The sequence below is a fragment of the Nycticebus coucang genome, chromosome 4 (assembly GCF_027406575.1).
Source record: "Nycticebus coucang isolate mNycCou1 chromosome 4, mNycCou1.pri, whole genome shotgun sequence".
NCBI lineage: Eukaryota > Metazoa > Chordata > Mammalia > Primates > Lorisidae > Nycticebus > Nycticebus coucang.
Genome location: NC_069783.1, coordinates 53,335,979 through 53,354,583, shown reverse-complemented (window position 1 = coordinate 53,354,583; position 18,605 = coordinate 53,335,979). Strand labels below are relative to the sequence as shown.

The 18,605-nt window shown below is 41.7% G+C and overlaps 1 protein-coding gene across 1 annotated transcript in view; it reads right to left on the bottom strand.

The window, feature by feature from the left end:
* Window positions 1–6,012, bottom strand: part of EML6 (EMAP like 6) — a 305,590-nt gene extending 299,578 nt beyond the window's left edge. Inside the window, exons 1-2 of the mRNA XM_053588414.1 lie at window positions 5,809–6,012; window positions 4,292–5,043 (exon numbers count right to left, since the gene is read on the bottom strand). Of these exons, the coding sequence (XP_053444389.1) occupies window positions 4,292–4,488 (197 nt within the window). The 5' untranslated portion in view covers window positions 4,489–5,043; window positions 5,809–6,012. The remainder of the gene's footprint in view (window positions 1–4,291; window positions 5,044–5,808) is intronic.
* Window positions 6,013–18,605: the final 12,593 nt, after the last annotated feature.

Below are 18,605 nucleotides of genomic sequence, written 5' to 3'. Positions count from 1 at the left end.
GGGCAAGGATGGCAATGCAAAAGGTTCCCTGTGGTGGGCACTAACCCTTGGCCAGACACTGTGGCGGCACCCCGTATGCAGTTTTCACAATAAATTACAAGGCAGATGCCTTTTTAAAACCACTTTATAAGTGAGAAGCTGTTTTACTGATGAGATAGTTAAGACTCAGAGAAGTTTAGTAACGTCCACCCAACTGGTGGCACATACAGGTTCAAACTCAGATCTCTCTGACACCAAAGCCCATGCTCCCCCTGCTATGCTGCTGGGGGTGGGGAGGGCTGGACAGAGGGAGAAAGGCCAAGGGGAGAGATAAATCATTCCTGTATGAGGCAAAGAAAAATGTGATCAGATATGGCAAGTGGGAGGTAAATAATTTATGATTTTTTTTTTATACAGACAGAGTCTCACTTTATCACCCTTGGTAGAGCACCATAGTGTCACAGGTCACAGCAACCTCCAGCTCCTGGGCTTAGGCGATTCTCTTGCCTTAGCCTCCCAAGTAGCTGGGACTACAGGCGCCCGCCACAACGCCCAGCTATTTTTTGTTGTTGTTGCAGTTTGGCTGGAGCCGGGTTCGAACCCGCCACCCTCTGTATATGGGGCCGGCGTCCTACCCACTGAGCCACAGGCACCGCACTATGATATTTTTTTTTTTTTTTTCGGTTAGGGAAGGAAAACAAGAATAGAATGGCAGGTTAGGGAAAGAATGAATAGAAAGCTAAGGACTTATACCTATGTACAGTGACGAACTATTGTTTTGTTTTGGGGGTATATGTGTTTAATTAAATATGACTACTACCACCACTAAGCACATTTACTGAGCACCAGTTAAGAGCCAGGCCCCACACTAAACCTTTTGCATGCATTATTTCTAATAGTTCTAACAATGCTGGAATTTAGGCATTGTCACACCCATTTCACAAAAAACAGGTCCTGAGAGCTCAAACCCCTCACTGGGAGACCTCCAGTAACTGCAGAGTGGGGTTCACACCCAGGTGTGCATGTTGTCCAAGTCAGTGCCCTTTCCCCTAAATAGCACTGGGGATAAACCTCCCTTGCAATTGAGAGTCAAAAAATAAGAAAGAAGAAAATGGAGACAGGGCACTAGGCAGAAGCACTTATATAGGGACCCAGGGAGAGGCGATAAATGTCTCAACTGGATTCACTGTGACAATGGAAGGAAGGTGACAGAGAATATGTCCATGACCTTTTCATCATTTGCTCCTTTTCTGTTCATTTTCTGCTACCCAAACTAGAAAACAAGTGAGTAATTATTTCAGTCCTTTTGCTCAAGCCCTGATTTGAGTCCTCTTGTTAGTCCAAGAGCCAATACTGCTTTAAGTATTTCCCTGTCTGATCACAATGTTATCAAGGCTAAAATATGGCATCATCCTCTAAGCTATTATCTGCACTGAAAGATAATGATTCAAGAGAATAAAACTAAGACTCCACATCTAATAAATCACATTATGCCTCACATACCAACATTTTAAAAAATCTGACTTAAACACATAGCCTGTCATAGCAAGAGGACACATATGCTGAGCTCTAATGAGCTCTGCCAAATCCTACATTATTATTAAGGTTCATCATGATCTCAGAGATCACATGGTTTTATAAAATGGAGTGTGGTATCAGTATTTGTTGGGCTATTTTCTAGTTAATATTCTAAGCAAAGCAGCACAAAAAATAAAGCAGTAGGAAATGTGTGCATATGAATATATATATTTCAAACTAATGCAAAAGCGAAGTACCAAGTGGACAATTACTTACACTATCTTACTTGACGGAAACAAGTTAGAAATTTTAATATTCATGTAATGATGAAAAACCAAAATATTTTTGCATTAAAATCTTAGCTATGAAAATAACCTCCTTAGCTATAATTGTCCCCATCCAACAACCAACTTGAGTATTTCAAGTGGAAACACCATGGTATACTTTGTCCCCATTCGACAACAAACTTGAGTATTTCAAGTGGAAACACCGTGGTATACTAGGATATACAGAAATGAGTTGAAATTCATAAAGATAAAAGAGTGTAATCTGTGTACTGCCTTCACCAGAAAAAGATATTTACATATAGAAGATAAACCAAAATAACAGCACAAACATTCCAGTTTCATAGCTCTTAATTACATGATGATCTGTGGTTTGTGTCTTTTAATTCATTGGACTTAATTTTATTCCTATGTGCAAAGATATACTTGGATGCTGAAGAACTCTGCTCACCTGTTCCTACTCAGACCCAACTAAATATTGTGGAGATTCTGAAAAAGTCCTTTCCTTGAAATTGGGCTTACTACTATGTCACGAGTCAGCATAAAGAGATAACCACCTTAATAAATAGACCAGACGCTAAACTGTCTTTTTATTCCTCTTTTCATCAATTGAGGCTCCCTGCAAACCCAGTTATACAAATAATTTCATTCACCTTTTCTTCAAATCTGAGTGTTTCTTTAACCATCCAAGCCAGATAACATCACATCCCCACTAGCCCAGCTGCCTGTCACAACAACAGTTTACTGCAACTCCACCCTTTTCCCACCTTCAGCTTCAACAGTGCATTTTATTTTTTTTTCCTGTGTTACAGAAAAAAATTAGGATTAGGAGGTCAAATCATCAAGTAGTGCAATCAACTGCCACATTAATGTTATTTAACCCCAGGGAATTTTCTGTTTAATTGCCACTCTCTCCCTTCCCCCAAAGGACTACATCATATTTTGATGTTGTAATGGAAAGCACTGCATTAAGACAGAGCAAAAACATAATGGGTTTAAATTTTTAAACATCTAACCTTTTCATGAGTCACTGTTAATCATTTGCACCTGTAACTTTAATAATCCACCTTGCAACTAGAAAAGCAAAATCTGCAGGGCACAACCAGGTAAGGTTGCGTCCCTTAAGGAGGGAAGAAAAAAAGCTATTTTGTCATATGTGACATGAAGAAAGTTTCACATGTCAGTTGCATCAAATCTTGAGAACATTAGAGTTCCCAGTACTTAAAATCTTCAACTTGTAAAAGTCGAGATTTTTTCAAAATATATTACTATATTTTTGAATATTAAGTTTCTACCTTCTATACCAATTTTTCAACTTTAAGTCTCAGAAAAAAGGCTCTGGAATATAAGAACAACATCGTAAGGGATTAAAAAAAAAACCTCAGTTTTTAAAAATCATTTCCCCCACCAAAAAATTAGGCCCACTAACACTACACCACTTAACCATTTATTTCACTGTGAAAGGCAAACTTAGAGCAAAGGTGGCAATATTCTGAAAATGTGATGAAAAACACACAAGTTTGGAAAGCACACATATATGGTCTCTGTCAGCTGTAGTCCATCCTCGGCAAGTCATTTTCCCCAGGGGCTGAGGTTCCCATATCATGAAAATCTTCTGTAACTGCCTAAAGCTGAAAGGGATTCCCTGTGAACAGCATCTGGACCACACCTTGTTTGGTGACACAAGAGACTGACAAGCGATAGAGGAAAATCTGTCTGGTCCAAAGATGAGAAGATAGGGCAGAGAATCAAAATACGCCCCTTTTCAATATAACAGGGAGGGCTATTCATCCAGTTTGAGTTCTATCGGTCAGTCCTGGACCATCCACTACCAGATGTTGGTCATTCTGTGTGGGCTGGCTGGTAGGATTTTGTGGTCCAGCAACTGCCAGCTTTTATTAACCTCAAGGATGTTGTGGAAGCATCCATTTAGTATATAAATATGCTTTGGGCATTAAAACACTGCCAAATGAAATATTAGAGAACGAACTCCCCACCCACTGCAGAAATTTGCCAGGTCTAAAGCATCTCGGATGAAGATTTTAAATTACCTGTAGCAAAATGTCTTTTAGATTTGTTTTGTAATTCTCTTGCTTACTTAGAAACCCACTGAGGAGCTTCCCAAAGATGATACCCATACTTCAGGCTATTAGTCCTATCATTTATCTAGTTAGGGAAGAAAAGAGAAGTGTTTGATAGTTACCCAGGCTCCTTCCACTTGTAGCAGAAATGAACACCAAAAAAATCATCAGAACACTCAACTCCTTGGAGAAAAAGCCTTCCAGAGGGATAGAGAGAGACCTCTCTCTCCTCACCTACACCCCCCATTATGTTTCTGCCCCAGCCCTACAATCAGCGCCCTTCTGTAATTCCATGCGGTTCTAGAGAGAATCCTTTATTCCACCGGGCTCCTGGATCTGACCCCGGGAAAACCCGACTGTCCACCTCTCTTCCCACCTTTTCAACCTCCGCACCCAACCCCTTCCCACCACCCCAGACCATCCCCTTACCTGATAATGTCGTCGTTGTGTCCCAAGAAGAATTTTTGGCTGTGCTCGCGGGTGTTGTAAACCACCCCGACCCCAGCCACAAAGTAGACCACCTCCTTGCCGGCCGTGTAGTACAGGTTGTTGCGGCACTGGTGACCCCGGTACCCGTACACCCACTCCAGCCGGAGCTGGCAGCTGGGAGCTGTCCGATCCGCCATGATAAGCCGACCCCACTCGCCCCCTGGCCCCCCCGCGCGCGGGCCCGCTGCCCCTGCGAGCCGGGTCGCTCTTCGCCAAGGCTCTGGCTGCGGCTGACCTGCAAGGGCTCAGTGTGCAGCGCCGGGCGCTGATTTCTGCGGCGACTCACAGGCACAGCCCAGAGCGTCGGCCGCCACCATCATCTGCCGCCGCCGCCGCCGCAGACGAGCCGCCGCCGGTGCGCAGCCCCAGACCCCGCCGGGCGCCCCGGCTCCTCTCCCGCAGCGAGGCGGCTTCGGGGGCGCCAGCACCGCGCGCGCACGCCTCACTGCACCTGCCGGCTTCGGCCCGCCGGAGAGGTTCTTCTGGGGGTCACCCCGCCTTTTAAATCAGGGATCTGCATATCCAAACACTGATTACCCAGTTCGCTCACTTAAGTTTGCAGTGCGCGGGGGCTCCGCAGCAGGCAGCGGGATTTATTCTGAGATAGCTTTGAGTTGACAGGCAACCCGGGTCAGCTTTGCCATCACAGTCCTTGAATCCGAAACTGACAGTCTGCATCCAGGATGTGAGAGCTAGGAAGAAAGAAACAGATTGTTTGCGTAAGTCACTCAGTCCAAGAAAATGATCCCCAAACTAAACCAAGTTTGGTGTTTTGTTTTTTAATTGTCAACTACTCTCCCTTTCTCCCTCCAATTCCATCCCCTTAAAGACATGAAATATGCTGTGAATGTTGCTGGCTGATAGTTGCTGATGTGATCTGAAAGCACATTTGCTGTTTCCCCACTAAGCCAGAGCGAATAAGCAATGGTCATTTTTAGAGGCACTAACTAGTTGTCATGTGTGTGTTTAAAATTCATATCCTCCGTGAACCCTCTCTTCACTTAGAAAGCCATAAGGAACTTAGTAGCTCTCACAGATCAGCAACTCCATTCGCAAGCGTCACGAAAGATTTTCTGAATCTGAAAAAAATAGACACTAGTGCTGTTGGAGGGAGGAGAGCACTACCTACAAACGTTCCTGGTCCAGAAGAAATTTAATAAATAACAAGTGGCAAAATCTTGTACCTCTCTCCAGGAAGGTCTGCGCTAAACACCCCGTCCCGCGGGCTACTGGGTTCTACCTTTAGCTCTGCAGGGGGCGGGGTCGCCCCGCAGGTCCACGAGGGACAGCGCCCCCACCCACCCACCCATACATCCCGGCGTCGGCGCGCGGGTAGCAGGGATGCTCCGGCAGGGACACCTCGGCCCGCGCGCACCGCCGCCCTGGTGGCGTCCCGCACTGCTCCCACTCCAATCCAGCCTCGCCCGCGGAGCTCCCCCGCTCTCTCTGCTTCTAACCTTTGCCGCCAGCGGACGCCAGCGCCGCGTCCCGGATCCCGCACGGGCGAGCGAGATCCTCTGCCTGCCCTCCCCTCCCCGCCTCCCGCACCCGGGGATGGGCTTCGTCACTGTGCGCCGCGGGAGACAGGTTCTTCCTCCAGCCGGGGCTCCGGGGGCGGGGCCCCAGAGCCGCTTTCGGGAATCCGGGCGGCCGGTTACTAGGCGAGATCGCAGCGCTTGGAAACCGCGACGCCGGAGGAGCTGGGACGGCCCCATCCCACTCTCTGCTGCTGTCGTCCCTTCCCCGATGCATTCTGGGAACTGTAGTCCTCTCTGAGCCGGCCAGAGCGGGGCGCGCGCGGAACGGACCACAAGTCCCAGGATTCCGCGCGCCCCGAGGGAGTCGCAGAGAGGCAGCTACCGGCTTCAGCCTAGTCTGCGGCTCTCGGGTGAGGAGGAGGCGACGGGTCACCAAGGGCGACCACGTGCCCGCGCTGGCGTTCCCTGGTGACTAAGGCAGGCGCCTGGTGTGAGTGTGTGTGTCTCTGTGGAATGGAGAAATCTCCACAGCTCACCTCAAGCATTTCTCCCGCACCAGTCCCTGAGGATTCCTGTAGCCAACGTCCTCGCTGTCCTGCACCTGACTCAAGCTCGAGTTTATTTTCTACTTTAGTTTTTACTTTTTATTCAAATGGATTCTAATTTGTTAAAAGTGCATTCCTGCCAAGTTTAAGAAAAATGCTGTGTGGTCTCACTGTGCCCTAAGAACAACCAATGCCTTCCCATCACCTGCACCCTAAGATAAAGGACTTGGGTTAATTACTTAAGATTTTGGAAGGGGGAAAGTATTTGCTCCGTAACTATCCTTGGCCCTCAAATGCAAAAGCCTGCGTGACGTTTCGCCTAAGACCGCCCGAGGTAAACTATGACTCCACTATGTTTTGAAGTAGCCTATTTTCAAATTGGGAGCACAGCTGGCCTTTGGGAAGAGGAGATTTCAAAATCCCAGTGATTAAGAGGCTGCAAAAGAATGATAGAATGGACGTTTGGAATGTCCTTTTCATACTCTCTAGGTGATCACTTAACTCAGTTCTTCATCTAACTTAAGCTTTTATACAGTTCTCTGAAGATTAGAAACACCAGCCTTGGGATGAGCTGTTGCGTGGAGCAATGAAGAGGATTTGAATTGGTCTTATCTTTCTTTTTAATTAAACAATCTACAAACATGTGAGGTGCTACTGTGCTAGGTAACAAGAACTACCAAAAATAAAAACAAAAACATGGCCTGAAAAAGGTTTGAGATGTAAACAAAACTATAGATGACTAAGGATGTCATTCCATAAAACAGTGCCAAGTGAATCGTATACAAATAATATGTTCTACATAGTGATTCAAAAGATGAAGAACTTTTCCAGATAAAACACATCAGAAAAAGCTTCGTGGGGGGGAAATAGAAAATATAGATAGAATTGAGATAAGTAAAGATAAATTGCATGGGTCTAGGGGATAAACAAAAGAGTAGCTACAAAAAAAAACCTAGATTCAGAGAACAATGAAGAGAATACCCAATTTGGTGCAAAAGAGAATTAATTTACGGTAAGAAGGGGATTAAGCCTGAAAGATTCTATAGTAGATGGAGCAAAACATAAGACGTTTGCATTATATGCTTAAAATAGTGGAGGATCATTGAATTTTTTTTGAAGAGGGGAATAACATTAAAAACAGTAGTAATGAAAGCATGAGGTATTAGAGATCCAAGTAGTGCTTGCAGTGCTACAGTAGAGATAGTGGCAGTGGTCCAGAAAGGAAGGAACACATTCCAGAGAAAATGTAAAAGTATGTTGAAATAAATCTCCTAAACAAATAGAAATGGATGGAACATGTTCATTTCTTAAGTTATCTTTAGTATAACTGAGGATCACAGTGCTACACCAGACTGTTAAATGAATTGGAGGAATAAGTTCTGGAACTGCCACTTAAAATAGTAACCTTAATAATGTCATTTGCAGCAATGTGAATGGATCTGGAGACCATTATCCTAAGTAAAGTATCTCAGGAATGGAAAAACAAACACCATATGTTCTCATTAACAAGTGGGAGCTAAATGATGGGTACACAGGGGGCACAAAGAGATAAATAGGACATTGGAAACCAAGAAGAGGGGAAGGAGGACAGGGGAAGGGTTAAAAACTTACATGTTGGGTACAATGAAAACTGTTCTGATGATGAGCACACCAAAAGCCCTGACTTAAGCATTATACAAAATATCCGTATAATAAAAACAATTGTACTCCTTAATATTATGAAATTAAAAAATTGTAACCTTAGGGAATCACTAAATCCTCTGATCCTTTTTTTAGTGTCCTCATTTAATAAAGTATAACAATATTCACCTCACAAGATAATAGTAAGAATGAAAACAATACACATGTGAAAATTTATGAAGCATGATATATATGTTAACCATTACTATATGGCAGTATATATTAACTTCTACTTGAAAATAAGATAAGGCTTGGTAATATCCTTTGGAAATAAGCAGTCTAGAAAAGCATGCATGAAACTCAACAACACTATGATATTATAATGAATAGCACCTACTATGTTGCAGGCATTAAAAATGGTGCTTTGCATGTATTAAATAATTCATGTTAGAGAATCGCTTAAGCCCAGGAGTTGGAGGTTGCTGTGAGCTGTGTGACATCATGGCACTCTACTGAGGGCCATAAAGTGAGACTCTGTCTCTACAAAAAAATAAATAAATAAATAAAATAATTCATGTTTATCTCACTAATAATCCTTTGATCATTAGGATTTATTATTACTATTATTTCTCATTTTATAGATGAAATCAAGGTAAAGAAAGTTTAAGTAGGCCCAGCATGGTGGCTCACATCTATAATCCTCACACTCTGGGAGGCTGAGTTCGGTGGATTGCTTGACCCCAGAAGTTTGAGGCTGCAGTGAGCTATGATGACACCAGACTTGGCATAAGACCAAGACCCTTTCTCAAGAAAAGAAAAAAAAGAAAATCTTTCCAGTGATATAATTGATTTAAACAGAGGTCATAAATGTACAGTTTGCCCTTGAACAATATGAGTTTTAGGGGCATAGATGCCCTATGCAGTCAAAAATCCACATACAACTATTGACTCCTTGAAAACTTTAATAATAGCCTACTATTGACTGGAAGCTTTACCAATAACATAAACAGTTTATTAACATGTATGTTGTATGTACTATATACTGTATTCTCACAATAAAGTAAGCTAGAGAAAAGAAAACGTTAAGAAAATCACAAGGGGGTGGCGCCTGTGGCTCAAGGAGTAGGGCGCTGGTCCCATATGCCGGAGGTGGTGGGTTCAAACCCAGCCCCGGCCAAAAAAAAAAAAAAAACCACAAAAAAAAAAAGAAAAAAGGGCGGCGCCTGTGGCTCAGTCGGTAAGGCGCCGGCCCCATATACCGAGGGTGGCGGGTTCAAACCCGGCCCCAGCCAAACTGCAACCAAAAAATAGCCGGGCGTAGTGGCGGGCGCCTGTAGTCCCAGCTGCTCAGGAGGCTGAGGCAAGAGAATCGCTTAAGCCCAGGAGTTGGAGGTTGCTGTGAGCCGTGTGAGGCCACAGCACTCTACCGAGGGCCATAAAGTGAGACTCTGTCTCTACAAAAAAAAAAAAAAAGAAAGAAAATCACAAGGAGGAGAACATACATTTACTATTCATTAAATGTAAGTAGATCATTAGAAAGGTCTTCATCCTCAATGTCTTCACATTGAGTAGGCCAAGGAAGTGGAACAAGATTGAAGCAGTTGGTCTTGCTATCTCAGGGGAGACAGAGGTAGAAGAAAATCTGTGTATGAAGTGGACCCATGCAGTTCAAACCCATGTTGTTCAAGGGTCAACCTGTATGCTGAAATTGTTAAAAGAAAAGATATTCCCAAAATGCTAGAAAATCACCCCATGGATTACATACCTTTAAATGTAGAGAGCCAGAGGTCACCATTCCCATCAATTTATTAATCTTAGTATTACTAGTAGCAGAGCAACTTGCTCTTCCTGCCTCCTGATGTGATATTGCATAAAATATTCTTGCCAAAATAATATCTAACTCAAGCCTAATTAAACCTTGATATAGAAAAAATAGGGCAGGTAAACAAGTTAATTGAGATCACAACAAAACAAGTATAGCCAGAAGGTAGAACAGTATATAACATAACTGGTCTGGCCTCATCAAAAAGCAAATGCAGGTTGGATGTGGTGGCTCACACCTGTAATCCCACCATTTGGGGAGGCTGAGGTGGAAGGAGCACTTGAGCTCAGGCCTTTGAATTTGCAGTTAGCTATGGTGATGCCACTGTACTTTAGCCTGGGCAACAGAGACCCTGTCTCAATGTAAAAAAAAAAAAAAAACTCAATGCAATGAAACAACAAAAAATACAAGACAAAAAAGTTGGGACATATCTTGGGTAAAGAAAACTGAAGAGATTTAGCAACCAAATACAATGTATAAATCCTGATTGGATCCTGTTTTCTTTTGTTTTAAAGTCCACTAAAGAGAATGTGGGAGGAGAAAACAACAATCAGGGAAATCTGAATATAGAATGGATACTAGAGGATATTAAGGAATTGCTGTTCTTAGTCTTAGGAAACACATTCTGAAGTATTTAAGAGTAAAATATGTCTGCAACTTCAGCTGATTCTGGAAGAAAAGTAGATATAGATAGATATATATGTACACACAGATACACGTAAGAGATGGGAAATATTAGCAACTGCTAAATCTAGACATTTTTCTACTTGTTTGAAATGTTTTTGTAAAAAGTTATTAAAATTTGTTACCAGGATCTAGGTAGAAACAAAAATGGTGGATAGATGTGAAAATCAGGCTGGCTTCAGTTTATTACACTACAACCAGCAATGCTAAAAAAAAAAAAAAAAAAAAAAAATTGGGGCAATGTCTGTAAGTTCTGAGACAGAAGGGAAGTGTAACATCACAATTATGCCTAGCCAAATTAAGTGTAAAGGCAACAGGTTGATAGTCTCACACATTAAACTTAGGGCATTTTATAGCCCTGTGATAGTTATTATGACATTTAATGGCAAATGACTCAAATACACCATTAAAGACAGTAGAAATTTTTCTCAAAAAGTCTGGAGATGGGTGGTTCAGGCCTCATACAGCAGCTTCAGGAAATAGTCAGATACTCAGAATCCTCCTGTTTTGTTATACTACATTTAGCACAGATCTTTTACCTCCTGGTCTGTGATGGCAGATCAAACTTTAGTGGTTACATTTACATTCCAACTAACAAGGAAGTGAACAGAAGGTGGGGATAGCCTCTCCCTTTAAGGACATTTTCTGTAAGTTTCACACAACACTTTTGCTTGCATCCCACTGACCAGAACTTAGCATCTAGGTTCATCTAGCTACAGGAGAGGCTAGAATACACTGTATTCTTGGGAGCACTGTATTCTTTTTCACATTTAAAACTGTGAATGTTTGACTAAGAAGGCATAAAACAATTCTGGTGTTCATCAGAAGTTTCTGCTACCACACCAAAGAGACCTCTTGGAAAAACCTACCTGACAATGATATTCAGCCACCCAAAAGGTGAATAAAAGAATCAGAAATGGAGTAGTGTTAAAAGATGGAAGGTGAGCATTGAATCAATTTAATATGAAAACATTCTCTCCATTCATTCTTCAGTTTCACTTAAGTATAATATTTTTCTTTTTCTGTTAAATCAAGTAAAAGTATTTGATATGGGACTTTTATTTTTTAAAAAGTACTATAATGTGATCATATTCTCATGAAATTATTTCTGTCTATTCAGCCTTCTCTCACTGTCATGCATCTAACTGTATCAATGCATCAAGAGACCATAAAATAGTTCATGAAATCTAAAGGCTAGAATATGCTGTATTTTGAGGGGTACTGTATTCTTTTGCACTTTTAAAACTGTGAATATTTAAATAAGAAAGAAAGAGGAAAATAATTTTGGTGTTCACCAGAAGTTTCTGCTACCACACCAAAGAGACCTCTTTGAAAAACCCACCTGACAATGATACTCACTAGTCATGTCTGGAGCAGTGAGATTGTAAAAGATTTGCTTTCTCCTTTGTATTATTTTGATGGTTTAAAAATGTTTGAAAAGGGGCGGCACCTGTGGCTCAGTCGGTAAGGAGCCGGCCCCATATACCGAGGGTGGCGGGTTCAAACCCGGCCCCGGCTGAACTGCAACCAAAAAATAGCTGGGCGTTGTGGTGGTCACCTGTAGTCCCAGCTACTCGGGAGGCTGAGGCAAGAGAATCGCTTCAGTCCAGGAGTTGGAGGTTGCTGTGAGCGGTGTGAGGCCACGGCACTCTACCGAGGGCCATAAAGTGAGACTCTGTCTCTACAAAAAAAAAAAAAAAAGGTTTGAAATGAGCATGTTTTTATCAAAACAAGTCATTGCCCTTAAAAATATCTGTTGATGGGCGGCGCCTGTGGCTCAGTGAGTAGGGCTCCGGCCCCATACGACGAGGGTGGCGGGTTCAAACCCAGCCCCTGCCAAACTGCAACAAAAAAATAGCCGGGCGTTGTGGCGGGTGCCTGTAGTCCCAGCTGCTCAGGAGGCTGAGGCAGGAGAATCACTTAAGCCCAAGAGTTAGAGGTTGCTGTGAGCCGTGTGACGCCACGGCACTCTACCCAAGGGCGGTACAGTGAGACTCTGTCTCTACAAAAAAAGGAAAAAAAAGAATGAGATTCTGTCTCAAAAATATATATATATATCTGTTGATGATAAATCTGTTTTTTTTTTTTTTTGGCTGTTTTTGGCCAGGGCTGGGTTTGAACCTGCCACCTCTGGCATATGGGTCTGGTGCCCTACTCTTTTGAGCTATAAGCGCTGCCTGGTAAATTGTATTTTTATCGACATGATATTTGGAGCCATTAAGACATACCCATTAGCTGATCCAGCCACACCCTGATAACCAGTAAGACCAAGATCCTGTCAGATCGATGAACAGCGTTAAGGAGGATGAGTGCAGATGATTTATTACAGTTTTCTTTGTACAAAGCTAAGCAATTGTTTGGAACTAGAACTTGTAGCTTTGACCTCATTAGCACTATACCTTAGATACCATTAAAATACTAAAATTGACAATGACATGTTACCAGGTATAAATTAATGGGGTTAGAGCTTACCTTTTTAATCAAGTAAAAAATTTTTAAAATAGCAGACAAGAAGATGCTCAACTTCATTAGCCAACACAAAAATGCAAATCAAAACCACAAGATACCACTCGCACCCACTAGAATATCTATAATCAAAAAGATAGTAATGAGTGTTAGGCTATGGAGAAATTTAAATATTTATACATTGCTTGTGAGGCTGTAAAATTATGTAGCTGCTTTGGAAAACAATCTAGAAGTTCCTCAAAAAGTTAAATATAGAGTTATCAAACGACCTAATACTTCCACTTTTAGGTATATAACCAAGAGAAATAACATACATCCACACAAAAACTTGCACATGAATGTTCTTAACAGAATTGCTCATAATAGCCAAAGAGTGAAAATAATTTGAATATCCATCAATTGCTGACTATCTAAATAAAACGTGTATATCTATATAATAGAATATTATTTCCCAATAGAAAGGAATGAAATATTGGTACAGGCTACAACTCAGAATCCTAAAAACATCATCCTAGGCTAGGTGTGGTGGCTCATGCCTATTTCCCAGCACTTTGGGAGGCCGAGGCAGAAGGACTGCTTGGGGCCAGGAGTTTGAGACCAGCCTGAGCAATATAGCAGGACCCCATTAGTACAAAAAATTTAAAAATTAGCTGGGCCTGGTAGCACATGCCTGCAGTCCCAGTTGCTTAGGAAGCTGAAGCAGGAGGATTGTTTGAGCTCAGGAGTTAAAGGTTACAGTGAGCTATAATTATGCCACTGCACTTAGCCTGGGCAACAGAGCAAGACCCTGAATCTAAAAAGGAAAAAAATTATTCTAGGTGAAAGAAAACAATTACAAAAAACACTTATTATATGATTCTATTTCCAGATGGAATGTCCAGAATTGGCAAATATATAGAGACAAAGTAGATTAGTTATTAGTAGATTAGTTATTGCCTAGAGCTAGAGGTAGGTAGGTGGGAGAACTGTGAATTACTGCTAGTGGGTATGAGATTATGGGGGTGATAAAAATGTTCTAAAATTATATTGTAATGATAGTTGCATAATTATGAATATACTAAAAAATAATAACACTTTTTAAAAATTCCATACTTCTGTTACACCTGAAGTTTTATTTTTAGCTTCATATATTTGTACTTAAAACAACACTTTAAATAGGTGAAATGGATGGGGTATATAAGTCACACTTCAATAAAGCTACTAAAAATAAAAATAAAAAAGTATAACTCATTTTACTTAGTTGTTATGTGTTTATTTCCTGTGTATGAGGTCTGACAATTAAGTTCAAGAACTTGCCACCATGTACTTACGATGGCAGCGCTGCACAAATCAGCTCAGTAAGGTTTCATAACTTGGTACATCAGCGTCTCACAGCTGTGTTCATATTGATGTGTGGCAGTATCTTGCCAAGTGGCATTCATTATTGTTGATGGATGTTCTTGTGTGCTGTCCCAAGAATGTTGGAGCTTGAATGAGAGCAAGGAAGAATCATTAAAATTTCTTGTTAAACTTGGAAGGAGTGGAAGTAAAATCAGGGACACGTTAGTTCAAGTTTATGGAGATAATGCCATGAAGAAAATGGCAGAGTACAAATGTATTAAACGTTTTTCTGAGGTGAGAGAAAGCATCACTGCTGAAGAGAGGTCAGGGCAGCCAGTAACAAGTAGAAGTGATAAAACATTGCAAAAATTCCTCAAATTGTGCACCACAATCATCAGCTGACTGTGAGACACATAGCAGACCAAGCAAACATAAACAGCAAAATCTTTTTATTTATATTTATCTATTTATTTATCAATTTGTTTTTCGCAAAATCTTAACTGAAAATCTTGGCACGAGAAAGGTGTGGGCAGGTGGCACCCGTAGCTCAGAGGGTAGGGTGCTGGCCACATTCACTGAGGCTGGTGAGTTTGAACTGGCCCGGGCCAGCTAAAACAACAATGACAACCACCACAACAACAAAACAAATAGCCAGGCATTGTGGCAGGTGCCTGTAGTCTCAGCTACTGGGGAGGCTGAGGCAAGAGAATCGCTTAAACCAAGACTTTGAGGTTGCTGTGAACTGTGATGCCATGGCACTTTACCCAGGGCAGCAGCTTGGGTAAAAAAAAAAAGAAAAGAAAAAAAAAGGTATGTGCAAAAATGGTCCAAAAGACGCTCAGAGATGAACACAAGCAAAGGAGAGTCAAAGTTTGTCAAGACCTTTTGGAAAAGTAAGATGGCATTTGAGGCCATGTTATCATTGGTGATGAAACACCATGGTGTTTCATGGGTGTACCAATACAACCCTGAAACATAGTGTCAAAGTGCACAATGGAAATCAGCCAATTCTCCATGACCAAAAAAATTTCACCAATCCAAATTGAGAGTCAAAACAGTGTTGCTAACATTTTTTGAAATCAAGGAGGCGCCTGTGGCTCAGTGAGTAGGGCGCCGGCCCCATATGCCTAGGGTGGCGGGTTCAAACCCAGCCCCAGCCAAAATGCAACAAAAAAATAGCCGGGCGTTGTGGCAGGCACCTGTAGTTCCAGCTGCTCGGGAGGCTGAGGCAAGAGAATGGCATAAGCCCAAGAGTTGGAGGTTGCTGTGAGCTGTGTGACGCCACGGCACTCTACCCGAGGGCGGTACAGTGAGACTCTGTCTCTACAAAAAAAAAAAAAAAAAAGAATGTGTACCAACTGGATGAACAGTCAACCAAGTTTATTATTTGAATGTTGTGAAAGACCGTGGGGAAAAAATTAGATGAAAACGACCTGAACTTTTCACCAACTCACAATTCTTGCATCACAACACTGCACAAGCTCACACAGCACTGTCTGTGAGGGAGGTTTTAGCCAGTAAACAAATAAATGATTTGGAACACTCTCCCTACTCACCTGATCTGGCCCCCAGTGACTTTTTCCTTTACCCAAAGATAAAGGAAACATTGAAAGGAAGATATTTTGATGACATTCAGGACATAAAGGGTAATACTGAGGGATAGCTCTGACAGCCATTCCAGAAAAGGAGTTCCAAAATTGCTTTGAAGGGTGGACGAGGCACTAGCTTTGAAGTATAACTTCCCATCAGGAGTATTTTCAAAGTATTCAAAGTATCTAATATCATAGTGATATTCAGCAATGAGGTATGTAGCACTTTTTCCAGGATGAGTTCATGAGTTTATTTGTCAGACTTCATATTATACATACAAATCATTTCATTCCATTTAATTCTTTAAATGCCAGTTATTTTTAGAGCAGAAATAGTTTCTTACTCATCAAGGAAATATGGCTGATTTTTAAATTAAAAGTTCACAGTTCTAGGGGCAGCGCCTGTGGCTCAGTGAGTGGGGCGCCAGCCCCATACACCGAGGGTGGTGGGTTTGAACCCAGCCCTGGTCAAACTGCAACAAAAGCCCAAGAGCTGGAGGTTGCTGTGAGCTGTGACGTCACAGCACTCTACTAAGGGAGACAAAGTAAGACTCTCTCTCTAAAGAAAAAGTTCACAGTTTTAGTCTCTCATCCAGAACTTACCCTGTGTTTAATGTTTCTACAGGGATATTAAACATTGTGGTTAAGCTATACAAGTCACATTAGAAGGTGTAAAATGCCAGGGCTTATCAGCCATTTGTGGAGGGAAAAATTTCAGAAGTCCTCCCATCTCTTTTCAAACATTTTCATCAAAGGATAGAGAAGCTCTGTCTACTGAGCTGTGGTAGGCAGTACAGTCTGAAAGACTAACAAATCAATGAAAACGATTTGTGATTTTTTTATTGAAGATAGAGTTCCTCCATATTCTCTGTACATTAAAGATAACATAAAGGAAACAGGTCAGAAAAGTGAAAAAAAAAGTCATCTTTAATCCCTGTTTGAGAAGGGCCTGTTTTAAAAATCATTCCTGGACACCCAGAGTCCATCTTTCAAATGTAACTTGCTAGGACTCTACATAAAGTCTAATTTACCTGAAGACCAACTGGCAATGTATAGAGAGTTACAACTTCAGTGCATCATTTGATATTTCTTAATCCAGACATTAGCCCTGGTAATAAATAATTCTTTTTGTCTTACTCCTGGTCATATTTCAGTCATAGTGTTTCTTTCTAATAAAGCCCCTATTGAAATACTTGTGTAGGGCTGGGTGCAGTGGCTCATGCCTGTAATCCTAGCACTCTGGCAGGCTGAGGCAGGAAGATTGCTAGAGATCAGGAGTTCAAGACCATTCTGAGCAAGAGTGGGACTCCATCTCTACAAACATTGGAAAAATTAGGCAGGCTTGGTGGTGAACACCTGTAGTCCCAGCTACTTGGGAGGCTGAAGCAGGAGGATCACTAGAGCCCAGGAGTTTGAGGTTGCTGTGCGTTTTGATGATGCCACTGCACTCTAGCTAGGGCAACAGAGCAAGACTGTCTCAAAAAAAAAAAAAAGAGAGAGAGAGAAATAGAGAGAGACAGGGAGATATACTAGTGTAAGAGATATAATCCCAAAGAAAGAATGTGAAAAATTAGACATATAGTTAATAACACATACTTTCATTATATTTCAAATGTCTTAGGTCTAATAAAGGTAATGTCAATTTGTTAGATCTGGACCACTGGATCTTGAATATGTGTTACATATTCTTCTTAAGTGGACCCTATAGGCTAACTAGCATTTCTAAAAACCGTACCAAGAAATAGTTAATTTGCATTATTACATTTTGGACAATTTATGATAATCTCTTCTAGATACATTAAATTTCCTATTACATGAAGTTGTACTACATTTCCCCCAAGTTTTAATCTTTTCTTAGACATTAAGTTTTTCCAGTGTTTGCTAGTAAAAGTAATCAGGGTTTCCTATAGATAGTGTTAATTTGTGTTTTGAAATTTTAAAGATGTACAGCAATCTCAATGCTAGGTAGGTTCCTAAAATAAAAATTATTAATGATAATTTTGTATTACCTTCAGGTATATATTTTAGGATATTGTTCAAGCTTATACTTAAGAGGAAATAAATTATAATAATCTCCACCTAAAAATTGGGATTCTAAAGCTAGACAGTATGTGATAGATACCTTAATTCTATTACAAAGGGCTCAGGTGATTGCCAAGAATAAAGAGAGTCCATAACAACCCCTTTATTAAGTGTGTATATGTTCAGAGAGATGACACCTGAATACTCTCTTGGGGAGGGATCAGAAAGAGCATCATGGAATACCGTGATAGGGAAATCCTTTTGGTTCAGAAGATAAGGTTCTGGAGACAGTCTGCCCAAAGTGTAATCCTTACTTTGCCACTTAAGTAGTCTTTTGGCCTCAACCTGAGACCTTGAAATTCCCTACTCAAATGGCCTGAGCCTCCTTACGGGGTCATCTTCTGGACTGTTGTGCTAGAATGTGTTCTTCTAGGGCTGAGGAGGATCTGATGACACAGCTATTTGTGGGGTAGAGGATCACGTACCTGGAGCTTGGATGGAGGGGCCGAGTGCCTACAAACCTGTCTCTAAGGTCCTGGTGTGAACAGAGTGACAGCAGGGAGGGGACAAGAAGAAGGGCGGCCCGGAGGCAGGAGCCACTTCTTGCAGTGCCACATTCTGGCACGGAACTCAGGGGGGTCCAAACATTCCTCATCTGAATCTGTCCTTCCAAGTTGTTCTGAAGGCACATTTGACAAGGTCAGAGAA